General features: G+C 39.6%; 1 protein-coding gene across 4 annotated transcripts in view; it reads right to left on the reverse strand.

Moving 5' to 3' along the window:
• The window catches only part of Rcor3 (REST corepressor 3), a 40,199-nt gene that overhangs the window by 21,956 nt on the left and 2,309 nt on the right, over positions 1 to 15,934 (reverse strand). For 3 of the 4 annotated variants that reach the window (XM_021157787.3, XM_021157796.3, XM_021157805.3), the window contains exons 3-7: positions 10,131 to 10,208; positions 7,703 to 7,755; positions 5,751 to 5,912; positions 4,136 to 4,260; positions 3,431 to 3,509 (exon numbers count right to left, since the gene is read on the reverse strand). In XM_021157787.3, the coding sequence (XP_021013446.1) occupies positions 3,431 to 3,509; positions 4,136 to 4,260; positions 5,751 to 5,912; positions 7,703 to 7,755; positions 10,131 to 10,208 (497 nt within the window). Of the gene's footprint in view, positions 1 to 3,430; positions 3,510 to 4,135; positions 4,261 to 5,750; positions 5,913 to 7,702; positions 7,756 to 9,562; positions 9,677 to 10,130; positions 10,209 to 15,934 lie in introns of those variants that run through there. The other variant, XM_029474630.2, reaches the window with a different exon arrangement.

Below are 15,934 nucleotides of genomic sequence, written 5' to 3' on the forward strand. Positions count from 1 at the left end.
GGCCTTGGTTTTCACAAATGTAGACAGAGTAAACAATCTACTACAAACAGAAAAACCTTCTGCACTGCAAAAGTACTCCCAACCAGGTTCATTACGTACAAGTCCAAAGAAGACACACGCAGTGGGGGTGTACGTGGCACGGTGACAAAGTGTATTTCTGATTAATTCAATAAAATGTTTAGTTTCTAGGTCCCAAGGACTAAGTGTGCTGGAAAAATAAGTTACACTGTAAATTCTTCCCATGTGCTTATGCACTGAAGACCAGAGCAGCAACCTTGCTCCAAACTACAAATTTTACATATGAGGTAGGTCTGCAAAAAGACCAACAGAGAAGACGGTTTAGAAATGACATGTGGCATGTTAGGCCGCTAGTAAAAAGAGAAAGGTTTTATTTGGAGTTTCAGAAACCATACATATACACCATAAGTCACGCACGATGACCTTGACTTTGATGGTATGGACACTGTCAAATGTGTGTATGTGGCTTACATATAATTCAACTCCAAATGCAAGTATTGGGTATCAGTTCACGCCTCAGAAGAGTTAGGAAAGTTGTTCTGAAAATGATGACAATGAGCTAGTAAGTACTATGAGCACTTAATAAACCAACAGGAAGTCATCAGTGTCACCCTGAGCTTCTGTGAGGAATCCATTAAGACCTGACACACATCTTACTGATACATTTGAACTGCGTTCTTTAGGAAGTGTATCCATAAAACTGAGTAGTCAAGTGTAATTTACCTTACTGCTCAAAATTCAAAGTAATTAAGGCAAATGTGATGTCCAGAGAGACGCCTCTTAAAATCTTTGGACCGAAGGTTTTTCAAGCTGGCAGTGAAGTGAGGTAGCCTGGAAGCATGAGGAAGAATCCATAAGGATGAACAGCTGTGTGGGAGCTGGACTAGGCCTGAAGGCCCCGGCTTCAGTGGGGGCCATGAGGGCAGAGTGCTGGAAGGGATACACATGACCGTGTAAAGGAGGAAAATTGCCCCGCTCACTCCACCACAAGAGAGGGTTAGAAGTAGTCATGACTGTGCCGATCTTGGCTGAAGAAAAGAAATCTTGAAAAGTCTCCCCTGAGAATTGCCTCAGGTGCTTTAGCCCCTAAACTTTTATCTTTGTAGCTTGAAAAGTCCCCTTTAGTAGCTTCAGATGGTAGGGCCTACACAATTAGCAGAAGCAAATGCAGACGCTATTTGGACAAACATATTCGGATCTCAGAGATCTCATAGACGTGTATTAATTTCTAAAGGATATTCCTCAGGAAAAAAGGCAAGTCTATATGTAAAGGAAGGACTGTGTCAAGAAAGAACCCAAATAATCAATAAATATATACACAAATTTAAAAAAAGAAAACAACAAATTTAAGTTTGAATAAGTTAAAAAACCAAAACCAAAACAAGATGTGACTAAAATTGTGGGTAAAAACACAAATCACAAATCAGTAGGGTTTGGAGTCAAAGCATCTAATGGGGAAGTCACCGAGAGTGCCAGCACTGGAGTATACCCTAAATATAGAAGATAGAATCTCCTGAGTACACAAGAATAGAAATACAGGAATAGCTAGCTCAAAATAGTAGGCAGTAAAATAATGGAATATATACTTCTCCAAAATAGACCACAAAGGAAAAAAAAAACTTTAGAAAAGGCAAAGAGACAGCAAAGGTGAGTAAAATACAGGGCTGGGCTCAGTAAGGACACAGCTTGCTGTGCAGCATGGGCACCTGGGTTGTGAACCCCAGTCCCCACAAAAAACCTGGTGCAGAAGCACATGATCATAATCCCAGAGGGTGCGGAGAGTCAGGAATTCCTGCAGCTCATTGGCTGGCTAGTCTAGTCAGAACAGCAAGCTCAGTGGGAGACCCTGTCTAATACATACATACATACATGCATGCATGCATGCATACATTCATGGAAGAAAAACAGAAAGAGCAATGGAAACTAGCAAAGGAAGAAACAGACACTGACCCCTGACCTCCACACAGGAGCACTAGACACAGACAGGCAGGCAGGCATGTCTGATTAAGCACTCTGGTTCTAAGAGGGCAACAGTAAGAATATCAGAAGAGTGAGAAGTGCTCTTGCAGAGGGCCTGAGTTCCATCCCCAGCCCCAACACTGCCTGTAACTCCAGCTTCAGAAGACCCCCATGCCCCTATCTGGCTTCCACGGGTACCCGCATTCATAATGCACATATTCACACATAGCCACACATATATAAGGAAAGCAGATGAAGAAATTAAGGCATCTGGATACTGCTGGCATTGGGAAAATACTGAAATCTAAAACTTAGGAAAGTTAGAGAGTGCCAAGCTGAAGTAATGTAGGATTTTAAAATGTCATCAAAAGATGGTAAGGACCAGAAGGGGCAGTTTTCTGAGCAGTGACAGTTGCTGGGGAAATCACACACTTTACAACCTAGGATAGAACAGAGCCCAGCCAGCCGTCTCCGGTCCAGTGCTGTTATTAACTGCTACAAGCTGCCTAACCTCACCCACCTTTGTCTGCCGGCACTAGAACAAATCTAGAATTCCTTACCTTATTAGACAGCATAACTTAGCCTTTTCTTAATGATTATAAATGTCCTTATGGTCAGCATGCTGAGGCAGCTGAACACTTTGCTATGGGGGTTCTTCACCTCACACTGACCCAGCCTCAGCCCAGTGTCCACTGTACACACACACACACACACACACACACACACACTACTATGTATACTTTGCTATAACATGGGAAAAACATTTCTGGGAAAAACTGGACAATAAAACCAGAAACTCTACAATTTTACCATGTAAAAGTGAGTTTAGTTATCTTTAGCAGATTAAAGACTAATATTGTGGCAATATTGTGCCTTATCTGTGACTAATATTGTGCCTTATCTGTGACTAGAGGATATAACCTGATACTACTATTTAATGGATGGTAGAGGTTCTAAATATTATAGTAGTTTTCAAACTTCAAATCCTCATTGAAGTCTACTTCCTAAGCTTAAAGTCTGTCTTTCCCCCAGATATTTATTTTTAATGATTTGTATGTATGTATTCATTAAGTTCAGGTGTTCGCTGAGGCTGAGGTGTCAGGCGTCCTGAAGCTGGGCTACGGGCAGTTAGTTACAGACTAGACCTCAGTGCTGTGAACCAAACTCCAGTCCTCTGAGAGAGTAGTAAGTGTTCTTAACCAACATACCATCTCTCCAACCCTCTGTGAGACAGGGTCTCACTGTGTAGTCCTGGCAGGCCTGGAACTCTCTAAATAGACCAAGCTGGACCCAAATTTCCAGAGATCTACCTGCCTCTGCAGCTCAAGTGCTGGCATTAAAGTGTGCACCACCACACCTGGCTCTAGGCCTGGATAAACCCCTAAGGTAAAGAATTAAGTTGGTCTCCATGAGCTACAATGTAACAAGCACAGAGGCTCTTCAGGATCGTCACCTCTCTTTTGGCTTCTTTCTTTGGGTCGTAGTCACTGTCGTTTCCATCCATGGGGTGAGCTTCTTCTACATCATCATCACTGAAAGAGACAAGAGCAGCATGTCTTCCCGTAACTCTAACACATCTTTCTCAGAGCTGTCACTAGGCAGAACGGTTGTAATAGGGACCTAAGAAACATCCGTCTTTTGGGGCTTACAGAACCATTTAATAAAGATTTCTAGCTAAAAAGTAAGAGATTTTGTGGGAAGAACAAAATAAAAAAACCTCTGAAGTACCTCGTGGGAGAGGGCACTCGCTCTCTGTGGTAATGCCGGTGACTTCAGTTCTGGGCGTGGTGCAAAGACGGACAAAGCACGCTAAGGTAGGGGGGGCTTTGTTACTTCAGGAAATGCAGAAAGGCCATCTTGCACAGAATATATTGTTTAATATGTCTGAGTGTGGAGGACTAGGATGGAACCAGGCCTCATGGGGCTGGTGCTAGAGCGTGGAACCACGTCCCAGTTTGTCTTTCAGTCACACTGAACAAGCAACGCTGAAAGAAGAAAAGTCTCGGCTTAGCATGTCCAGCTCCTACAGTCAGAGCTTCGGACAACTCTGCACGCTCCACAGCAGACACAGTGCTGCAGTTGCTTTCTGTCTTATGAAAACTACACAGTCCCGTGAAAAGTCCCCAACAGTGCAACAGAGGCCAAACGTACGACCTACCTGTCACCCTGATTGTGTCTATTGGCTAGTTTACGAGCCTGGCGATCCATCAAACTTGTCCTTGAGCGAGTTTTTTTCCAAGAATAGTAATACTTTACAAGACTTGCAATTGTCTTATCTGGAAGCTTTTAAAAAAAATTCCTGTTACTGTTGGAAAGTTTAGTTCATCAACTCTGATCACCAAATGATTAACTATATATTCTTTGATAATCAAGGCATAAATGAAAGCCATGTCGTGGTACCTTTACTAACAACTAAAAAGTACTGCAAATAGTCATAGAACTCCATTGTACCAAAGTCACTGACGCTGCTGAACCCATGGTTCTGGGGGAGAGGGAAGATGTCACACACTAACTTAATGAGAATGTCCTCCATGGTCCCAGCATGGCTCTGCTAGCGTTCAGCATGTGTTTCTTAAGAGTAACTCAGTTCTCCTTTCTTTAGTTTAGAGCCTTTGGTGTCTAAATGAAATCAACATCAACTTCACACTAGAGAATCACACTATATAGTCCTTTGAGTCTGGCCTCTTTTAGGCCAAGAGCTGCTCAGTACTTAACAGTGACCATTTAAAATCACTTTAGTTTTACATCTAGTTCTTAGTAAGTAACGCAGACAGATCTTAACCACTAACAGTCTTCAGCTATTACAATGACCGGCAATCGCATGTATTGTTGTGTCACACTGGCAAGTAAGGTTGTGAACTACCAACCAAAGTGTTCCGTCCAATTACTGAAGTCATGTGGATGCAGAAACATTGCTTAAAATATACAAAAGTGCCAGCTGCTTGATGTACATTATTTTAATGCAACACTAAAAATTTAAGAACTTGCAATATAGACAATAGTAATATAGACATTTTTCCTTGAAAAACAAAAGGCAAAGGCAGCATCAACAACTCTCTGCGGCACCTGGACAACACTGGACAACACAGATTTAAGATGGACTTCCACATTGCTAATCGTCATACTAATGTCAACTTCAGAATTTCTGTGTTCCTTCAGTATTGTCTAGGTACTGCTTTTTAGTTACTGTGTCTAATTCCAAGTGACCAGCCCTGGAGAGAATACATATGAGCACCACTGCATGGTCTCAGTAGGTTGTATGTAGATGTGCATGTGTGTGTGCATGTGTGTGCATGTGTAAACACATATATGTAACAACAATAATTAAAGTGGTTATAAATGTGAAAGGGAGGTGGGGAACATGGGAGAAGCTGTGGGGAGAGGAGCAATGACAGACAGAGTTCTCATGTATTCTCTCAAAAACTTTAAAAAAAAAGGACTTTCATATAGAAAATGGAAGAAAGTTCTAAAATAAGAAATCAAAACATTACAAAAATCCAAAAATAAAGTTAAATTATTATTCCCCCTTAAAAAAACAACCACTGAATTAATTTAATAACTATTACGCACACATTTGACACCAGGTAAACAATTCATTAATGAAATAGCACACATATGTTATGTGTGGACAACTGTAGAAAATATTGCATGCAAATATACCTGTTTCAAAAACTTTTAACATTAAAATTAAGTGAAAAGCATTTTATATTTAGTGAGTAGTTAAATTCAGAGGTATCACAATTATAATTTGCATAAGCCCCAAATCACCATACCATTTGCTGAATCCTGTGAAAGCTCTTCCCATGAAAACTAAAGGCTTGTTCAAACAGGACTTTGTCTTCCACTGTCCACTCATCCGGAAAGGGCGTGAAGTTAGGGAGGTCCGCAAGGGACTTCTCAATGTTGTGTTTATGCCAGAACAACATGCCAAGTGCCTTTGAAGAGAAACCACCGCCTTTGGTTTTAATGGACTTACTTCTACCACACTTAGAGTTAAACACAAATCATATTTAAAGTTTTAGCCTATGACTTCAACTTACTATAAACTCAGTGTGGGACCTTTAACAGAGTAACAACCTATTTATTTATTTTAAGTAAGGGCCTCAGAATAAGTACTTGTATATGTCATATTTGTGGCAGAAGTAAGAAAAAGTGACATGAGGTGAGCAGGTTTGTAGGCTCATGACAAGATTCTATTAGAATTTTATCAATGTATCAGTATGTAGGGAAAGAGTCTAAATGCTCTCAGTAACTGCAATAAGTAATGAAATCATCAATTACAACACAAGAACCAGGAATACTCAGTCGGACTTAGCAGAGAAATACCAAGCTTTGACCTTCTAGAGTAATTTAGACTAAATATTTAGCCTATAACATAATTCTAAGACTTAAGGGCACTTTCACTGCAATTGCCTCAATTTAATTACCACAAATTTAATAAAACATTTGTACATATTTTTCTGACCCGCCCCTCACCCACATTTGTATACTTACTTTCCTATTACCATAATGTATACATACATATAATTATTAGAAGTCATCTAAACAACTTCGATGACTTGGCTGGCAAGTCGTTTCTAAATAATAGGTATAACTACTAGTTAATGCATAAACTTTCATTCTGTAAACAAAGATAATCTTTAGTGGTAAGCTTAAAAATAAATTCTGGGGCTGGTGAGATGGCTCAGTGGGTAAGAGCACCCGACTGCTCTTCCGAAGGTCCAGAGTTCAAATCCCAGCAACCACATGGTGGCTCACAACCATCCGTAACGAGGTCTGGCGCCCTCTTCTGGAGTGTCTGAAGACAGCTACAGTGTACTTACACATAATAAATAAATAAATCTTAAAAAAAAAAAAATAAATAAATAAATTCTGTACATAAACATGCAAATAAGCCAATATAAACTCATATTTTAAAAGATTAACTTTCTCAAAGATTAACAAGGAAGGCATGTCAGGTGTCCTGGTGCATCCTTTTATTCCTAGCACTTGGAAGACAAAGGCAGGAGGATCTCTGTAAGTTTGAGGCCAGTCTGGGCTGCATAATGAGCTCTAGGGCAGCCAGGAATGCACTAAAGAGACCATGCTTCAAACCAACCAACCAAACCAATGGAAGACATACACACAGAACGGGATTTAGGCATGGTTGTAATCCCAGCACTTGGGAGACAGAGACAGGAGAATCACCTCAAATTCTAGGCCAGCCAAGGTTACACAGCAAGACAAAAATACTCCCCAACAACCAAACAAAAACTAAAACTGTAAAATAGGCCACCAAAAAGGTTCAAAAATGCCCCAAACAGTTGTTTTGCTCTATAATCATCATGCCAATTTCAAAAAGTTTACTTTCAGTTTACTCTGTGAAGAGCGTTCCCCAGAGACTCATTTACACAAGTTTGATCTTTCTTCTCTACAGACAAACCCACCAGTTCTACTGTAATTCGGAGGGTGAAATACTTAGCTCTAAGAATCTCTGCTTTAAAGCAGGAAGTAGTACTACATAGCCATAGTCCCAGCTACTGGGACGGCTGAGGCAGAGCCATGGTGGCTTGGGCAACATCAGGAGATCTGGTCTCCTTTTTCTTTTTCTTTTTTTTTGGTTGGGGTGTGGGTGTATGAAAGAAGATAGACTGACACCAATCTCTGGCTTTCACATAGGTAGATGCTACAGTACACACAGACACAGACAAGACAGACAGATGTGCGCACACATTTTTCTACATACCTGTTCAACATTGTAGCCATGTTTCTCTTTTGCAATGGCGATATATTCATCCACTGTAATGGAACAATGTTATGTCATTACTTTCAGAAACTTCAGATTTCTCAGGTCTAGGCTTCTTTCTTCTTTTTTTTTTTTTAATATGGTAAAATAGTTTACTATTCTGAGTAAAAAAGTAGCCAATGTGATCCATGAGCTGTTACTAAAGGAGACTTATAACCTGTGGCTCTTCACCCAGCTTAAAGTCTCATCTAGCCTGTTAACCCTACGAACACATATGGAACAATTATTGGCAAACTGAGTAACATTACTACAGTTATTTCTGTATGTTGGCAATCACCCATGTGGACAGAGACACTGAAACCTCATCACACCGTAAAACACTGAGGTCAGCCCTGAGTACTGATCACGGTCTTCACATGAGTCACTTGGCTGTGTAACATGCCCTTCTCATGTTTATAAATTCTGCAGGCTACATGGAAGAGCGGCACGCTGAGCACGCGTCGATGTTCTTCCAGCTCTTCTGCGCCTTTATGAGCTTAGGCATCCTGTTTTCACTTATCTCCCATATGTAACTACACCATCGCAGTAATTCAGATAAGCAGCTTTAATAACCATGTGCCTGCCAGCTACTTCAAGGCCTCATTACCAAGCAGTCTGTTACCTTCAGGATTCACTTTTATCTGCTGTCCATAGTCATGTCTTTATCCTTTAAAAATTATTTAGTACACATGTGTATATGTAGTTATTCCTTTAAGCATATTTCTGAGAAGGAGAAATTTAAGAATTCTGATCCCGGAATCAGTTCTATCTACGTGGACTTGCTTTTCTGTTCATTACTCACACTTTTAACTTTGGTGGAGTAATTTGAGCTTTTGTTCCTTAGTTTCCTGCTCTAAATTCATGATAAAAACAATGCAGTCTCTCATGGTTAAATGAGCTAACACACGGAAAATGCTCAGGAGTACAGAAAATCCAAGTGCTATATTCACTTAGAATCTATTTACATACACTACAGACCTAGAAAGATTCTGGTTAAATATAACAAACATACATTACAGACCTTTAGATAGCAAATTAAGGAATCCCCATTGAACAGAAGTGGTCTCAGCTCTGGCTGGGCACTAGAACCATGACAGAAGCTTTAAGGTGTACAGGCATTGTCTCCAAGATGTGGGTCAGATTAGACACCAATACTTTGAAAAGTTCCCTATGAGTCTCTAACAGAGCATAACCAGGGTTGGTCACTGCCTCAGACCAGCTTTGGACAGCCCAAGTGGACACCACCCTAATGGGGGACAGCCCCATGGACACCATCCTAATGGGCATGTTACCTTTTTGCATTTTGTTTTTCACTTTGTTAAAAATGCATCATTATATCAAACATCAAAATTCCACAATGCTCTGATGCTCAACTTATGATTGAAAACCTCTTTATTTAATATATAATAATGAGCAAACCTGGGAAAGCCACATCTTTCAGGCTCTAGGTACATATTTCTTATTGAATGCCTCCAGGGCACAGGATCCCTAGCTTATCAGCGGGTGAAGCTTCACCTAGTACACTAAAGCCTTTAAGTTAGGAAGATTACTAGGTACCCAGACACTTATCACTTTTCAGTTTTTAGCTCTTAATTGCATCGATTGGCCTGATTAGACTCTATGCACAGGATAGATAGGACATGGCTATTTTTTCTCAAGACTAAATAAATCATAACAAGACATAAGCTCATAAGATCCTAGGAAATACTGTTAAAGAAAACCTTATTTCATGTACGCTAGAATGACTGTTCAGTGTAGCTGCTGTTGTTCTTTAATAAATTTGATAGCTGAATGGAGGGGTGGGGGTCTTAGTGCTGTTACCTGAATGTTTCCTATATCTGATGTGCCGCAAAGGATTCGGGTCCGCTACATCACACTGAAGTCTAAAGCCACACCATGATTCAAGAAGTGCATGGTCAAGGGTCCAGAAGGTCTCTGTGCAGAAATGGAGAGCACCAGATGGCCTGACGGCTGCTGAAGTCAGCTCTCTCACCTCTCCTCTTTAAAATGGGAATGAGAGTGGGCTCTCTGGAGTCTGGCGGCATTTCTCTTACTGCTCCATAGACTGAGGAAAAGCCTGTGCAGATGTCTACATAGTAATCCCCTCCCCTGCTTGAGGATTTAAGCACCAAAGCCATCAGATCCTAGGTTTTTGCATTCTTCATGGGCCTGACACAAACTGAGATGATCAATTTCACTAGCTTTCAAAAGGAAAAACATTCTAATGCAGTGAAGGTTTCCATTAAAAAAAAAAAAAAAAAAAAAAAAGGAAACAAAGGTAATTCAGTTCTTAGCGAACCTAAAAGACTAAAAGACAAATGTAAATTACACTTTGAACAGGCTGAGTTCTTACTGATGTTAACATTAGATCTCAGAAAAAAAAACTTACATTTGGCATCTGGGATACTGTGATAAGGAGACCACACAAGCATGCCTCCATTGTCTTTATCTGTGTACTTGGTAGCACCTGAGGAAAAATTAATTATTTTGAATAGGATAGCCTTTTACTTATATCCCCAACTAAACATAAGCAACATTTTGTTTTAGTGCAATACCTGCAAAGAACACACAGGAAAACAGATTTCACAAAAGACTTATGTAAAATGAGGGAAACATTGTAGCAAACGTTCTGCTACCACTGGAAAAACTTCCTGAAGCACACACTCCTGTCACCTGACAAGTGACAGTCTCATCTGACCTCTGACCTCCTGTGTGCTACTTAGGGATCACCATGCAAAACTGACCCTACAGAACACTTACACGGTGTTGTGTACACGGGTCAAACTGCTATCATCTCCCTTCATGGCTTGTATTTTACCTTATTCCTAAGTCTGCCAGCTTTCCTTTTAAAGGCATAAAAGTTAACACAATTTCTTGTTCATATGATCTGGTTAAATCTGGAAGAACACTGTCCTTTCCTGTGTATTTCTCATGTTATAAGCTATAAAGTCCATAACATTAAGCCTCACTACTATAAGCTGAAATGGCCTGGATGGAGGAAAGCCCATACACTGAGGCCAGGACCACTACAGGCTTCTAGACACCTCACTATGCTGGAGACTTTTCTGGCTTCCACCCAATCCTTAGCTACAAGTTACTTAAAACTAGCAACACATTAAGTATTGCTGCCATGTTTTAAAACAGTTGATTTTCACCAGGTAGATGTTACTTACCACTAGCAGTCAGAATTTCAAATTAGTCACATAAAATATTAGTAGAAATCTGAGGTTAATCTGTGATTATTATAAGGTATTTGGAGTGGAGAACATTCCTTACTACAATTTCCACACAGAGAAGTTACTTATGGGTCAATAATTTAATATTATTCATACTTAACTTTTGGAGAAGCATCAGATATTACTATTAAATGTTTAGTAAGTAATTTTAGTTGGAAGAATCATACTAATTCCACTTCAGTATCAGCAGGGTATGTGACATACTCGGGAGCAGAGGGCGGCAGAAAGAGCTAAAGTTTGAAGCAGGCTTGTGCAGGAAGTGTTTAGTGAAAATCTTTCAACCAAGCAAGCAACAAAATCCCAAACAAACCAAAAAACAAAACATTTTCAATGTTAAGACATTTAACTTTTTGTTAAGGGCCTGTCAGGTAACAAAACAAAACAAAACAAAACAAAACGCCTTATAAACACAAAAGTCAAGTTATTCAACAGAAGTGAAATGAATTCTATCTAAGCTGGTCAGAAGCCTTTACCTTAGAAAAACGTTTCGAGTGAATATCTTAACTTCAATTATTTATCAAGGAACAGATTCTTTTTACTCAATGAATTGTGACAGTAAGATTATTAAAATCTTTCTTAATAAAACATGACACAGCAAGTAAAAGCTTCATTAAGTCTTATACTTTAATAGTACTTCATAACAAGGAAATGTAATTTCTTGCTCCCCATTCTTTAAAAACATTTTTCATGTTAGTATATGTTGTGTACATGTATGAGTCCCAGGGATAGAGCCCACGCTTGTTGGCAATCTCCTGTCTCCACTGAGCCATCCCTTCAGCCCAAGGACCTCATTCTTGAATCACAGGAAGTCTGCTGCCTCATTGCATATCTCCTCTTAAGTAGGCATTGTTTTTTCTCCATTTAAAATACCAGATATGATTCTGCCCCAAATTTTCAATATTGTAATTAAGGATCTAATATGAGACAGAAACCAGTGTCAACGTTTAGGACACTAACTATTCCTCTAATGTGGGATGATAAAGGTATTTTCTAATTGGCCTTAAGACGGAGAATGCTCAATTAGGCATTTCACAGTGTTCTTTTCCTAATTATGAACCCCAACCTTTTCAATCACACATCAACGAGGCCCAAGAAGTAAATGTTTACAGGAAAGAGTTACTTTAGGGTCCTGCGTGAAGAGTCTAGTTTCAGACTCCCAGTCGCAGCAAGTGTGCCACCCTGAAGATTGCCTCTTGTGCCTCAGTTTCCCTCATCTATAGTAATAGAGATGGTATAACTACTTTAGTGCTTTTCAAAAATGAAGTCGCTAAATTGATAATGTACACATCCAGGACAATCAACCCCTAAGATACGAGATGGGAGAAATGAGGTAGGACTCAAGTACAAAACCAGCAACCTAGAGCTTTTAAAGACTCCCTCTGAGACATTAAAACCCAGGACTTTGTGAACAAATACACTGAGAATTTAGATCCTGAGACTAAGATGCTCTAACCACTTAAAAACTGTTTATAAACTAGGTCCTATAGTACTGGTATAGTATCTTCAAATAGGGGGAAAAGGCTTTCCTCGTGACATAGAAGCATGAGTAAATTGTCTGTAGTACATGCATGTGTGTGCACATGTGTGTGGATACACAAATCATGTGTTGGTCCCGGATCATATAGGACATCTTCTCCTACTTGTCCTACCCCTGTAGTTTTATGTTATTTATTTTTTGAGACATGGTTTCTTCATGTACCCCTAGGTGTCCTAGAACTATCACTATGTACACCAAGTTGGCTTCAAACTAATAAGAGATCTGCCTGCCTCTGCGGGTATCAAAGGCAAGCACCACCACAGCTGACTCTTAAGAAAAAAGAAAAAGAAAGAAAGAAAAATCCAAAACAAACAAAACAAAAAACAGGATCTCTCATTGAACCTAGAACTCACTGCTTTAACCAGGCTGGCTGGCCAATGACAAGTTGTTTTCATCTTCCCCAAAATTGGTATGCACTACCACACCTGGCTTTTCTGGGGTTAACACTTTGTCTACTGAGCTCTCTCCAGCCTTATAAGTTTTAAGGGACTCAATTTTCAGACTTCTAAATTTTCTTTCTCAATATAATCTGCCTGAAAACTGATCTGAGATCTAAGCTACACTGTAGTGCCTCCATTATTTAAGGTTTTACCTCCTATGATCAATTGGAAAATACTAAATGATCAAACCCAGAAATAAAGGATGTAAGTTTAAACTGCACACCAATCGGAGCAGCATCATCAACCTTCACACTGATCCACATGGCCCTGCCTAGGAGCCTGTGTCACTGAGGAAGAGGGCTACCCACAGACATTCTAGTTGTTATCCCTAATAGTAAATGTCCTCTCATGTTAAACAAAAGTTTCTTATTTTACAGAGAACAGTTTCTAAAAATGTAAAATTTCCATAGTCTCAAGCTTCTTACAAAAGCTCTCCCCTGTTGAGCAGACTACAGCTACTACAGTTTTAATCAGTGATGCACTAACTCAGTCTGGAGACTTAACTCGGGAGTTTATGGTCACTATGATGTGCGTTAAGCTGGACTTATGAAAAGTACAGAGGAACACTTTGTGTGTGTCTGTCTCAGGGTGTATGCACTCCTGTGAAGGCCAGAGGAAGACATCAAGAGGACATCTATGTTTTCCTCTATCTCTTTCTCCCTCATTGCCTTGAGACAGAGTTTCTCACTGGACGTGCTGACCAGGGATTTCCTGGGATCTGGCTCTCTTTCTCTACCAAGGCTGGGGTTACAGGCATGTGCAGCCACATCTGGGTTTTCTGTAGATGTTGGTGATTCAGACTCAGTTTTCTTGTCATTGTAGCAAGTGTTCTTATCCACTGATCTCTCTCCCCAGGCACTTTTAAGTATACAAATATATTATGGACGATTTTGTGGGGATATGTGTACAAAAAGGAGTTCGAAAATCAAAAACAATAATATCCATGTATTTTATAAAATGGATACTATCACATCAATGTTTATATATAAATAGATAAATTTAAAATAAAGGTAATTTTATTTCAAAGCATTAATATTTTAATACACCAAAGATTACATTCTTTATCACTTATTTAACTAAGCAACACATAAGAAGTGTCAGCTTTAAAATATGTCACTTTTTGTCTCTTCAAGCTTCTTTTATAGGTCTGCAAATCACTGCTTCACACGTATTTACACTTAACCCTGTGATGGTCTAACAATACCTCCTTTTTATGAACGAGAAAACAAGTCTGAAGAAGTCAGATAGTTCATACCAGAGAAACTTGAAGGCTTATGGTCACCAATCATAGCTACTCCTTTGGGGTCAGCACAGTTAGGCAGCAAATACAAGAACGCCTTAACAACCGGTTTACAACTGACAACCACCAGAACTAGTTAACAACTGATTTTCAAGAGAAAGATAGCAATTAGAAATCCAGTCAGTAAATCATAAGGACGTCAGCATGGCCGCATAAGGGGAACAGCCCCTAAACCACAAACCCATTTACACTGAAGATGACAATCAGAAATCCAGGGAGTAAATCCTAAGGATACCAGCATGGCCACGTAAGGTGAATGGCCAAGCTCCCAGAACTCCAACAAAACCCTCCACTTTTCCAGCTTGTTAATGGTTAGCCATTTGTCCTGGGTTTCTGAGACCTAACAGTAAGTCATTCTCTATGTGTGTAAGTTCTACCATCAACATCATCTCTTCTAAAACACTCTTACTTTTTCTACGTTCTCAGAACAGTCTTAGGACCTAAGGAATTTTTCTTCCAAGTGCCTTACATCTAATACTACAGTGAATAATTTCCATACGAACAGGGCTTTATTAGGGATGAGGTGGGTAGGGGGCACACATCTTTAACCCTAGCACTCAGGAGGTAGAGGCAAGTGGATCAGAGTTCAAGGGTCAGGCTTGTCTACCTAGGGCACCCCCAGGACAGGCAAGGTTATGTAGAAGGACCTTGTCTCGAAAACAAAACAGAAAGGGGGGGGGCGGTTATGAAGGAGAAAAGGAGAGCTTATTATTTCTCAATTTTTATTATTATCTAATTTTCCTTTTCTATTATCTTTTCCCAATTAGTGCTTAAATTTTCATCTAATTATACTGCTCAACATGAAATAAAACTTTCGAAAAATAGTACAACACTTAGACTAAACCAGCAGCAACAGGCACACGAAGCACAGTGCTTCCTTTAGTGATTCATGGGAATGGCAAATGCTTTTCACTGTATCCGTGGACGACACTGCTAATCAGAAGTAAGTGCATCTAAGGAACGTGAGGTTTCTCCCTATTCTATTGATTACAGTCAGAGTAAATAAATTGGAAATTCTAATTCAAAACTAATAATACTTATTGGGGTTTTGTTACCTCTCACAAACATTCTAGGTAGCTGGAACAAGCAAAACTGATAAAAAAATAATCAGTTAGGTTAGTTAATCAAACAATGTCACCTAAGACCACCTAAATAGATTAACTATTTTTCTTAGTTTAAAATTGTTGCATGAACTGTATTTTAAAATGACAAATGCTAAAACACATACAAGCCCCTAACCAATTGCACATAGCTAGGAGACAAATACTGACTGAGATCTACCTAATGGGGCAAAAGATAGCTGTGCTTAGGACATAATTCGGCTGCTGGGTTCCATCGGGAAATGACTTCAGCAATATTTAAAAAAAAAAAATTGAGTAGCAACGAGAGCTCCAAATCGTTCTTCATAATTATGAAATCTAATCTTTACTGAGTAACTGCCATATGCCTAGTCATTTAATCCTGGCAAGAATTCCATGCAATGGTGTTTTACAGCTAGGAAAATTGAAGCTCAGAGGAGGCCAGTGACTTGCTCAGAAGACAAGAACAAGAGAGCTGGGAATTAAATTCAGCCTATCCTTCAGTGAACCTGTCTTCTTTCCGATGTCAAACTAAGCCCTGAAGCACAGCCATAAAGTGAAGGAACCCACCTACTAGCTAGCTATGCCAACAAGAAAAATA

The sequence above is a fragment of the Mus caroli genome, unplaced genomic scaffold (genome assembly GCF_978045245.1).
Source record: "Mus caroli unplaced genomic scaffold, Mus_caroli_1 scaffold_1, whole genome shotgun sequence".
NCBI classification, from domain to species: domain Eukaryota; kingdom Metazoa; phylum Chordata; class Mammalia; order Rodentia; family Muridae; genus Mus; species Mus caroli.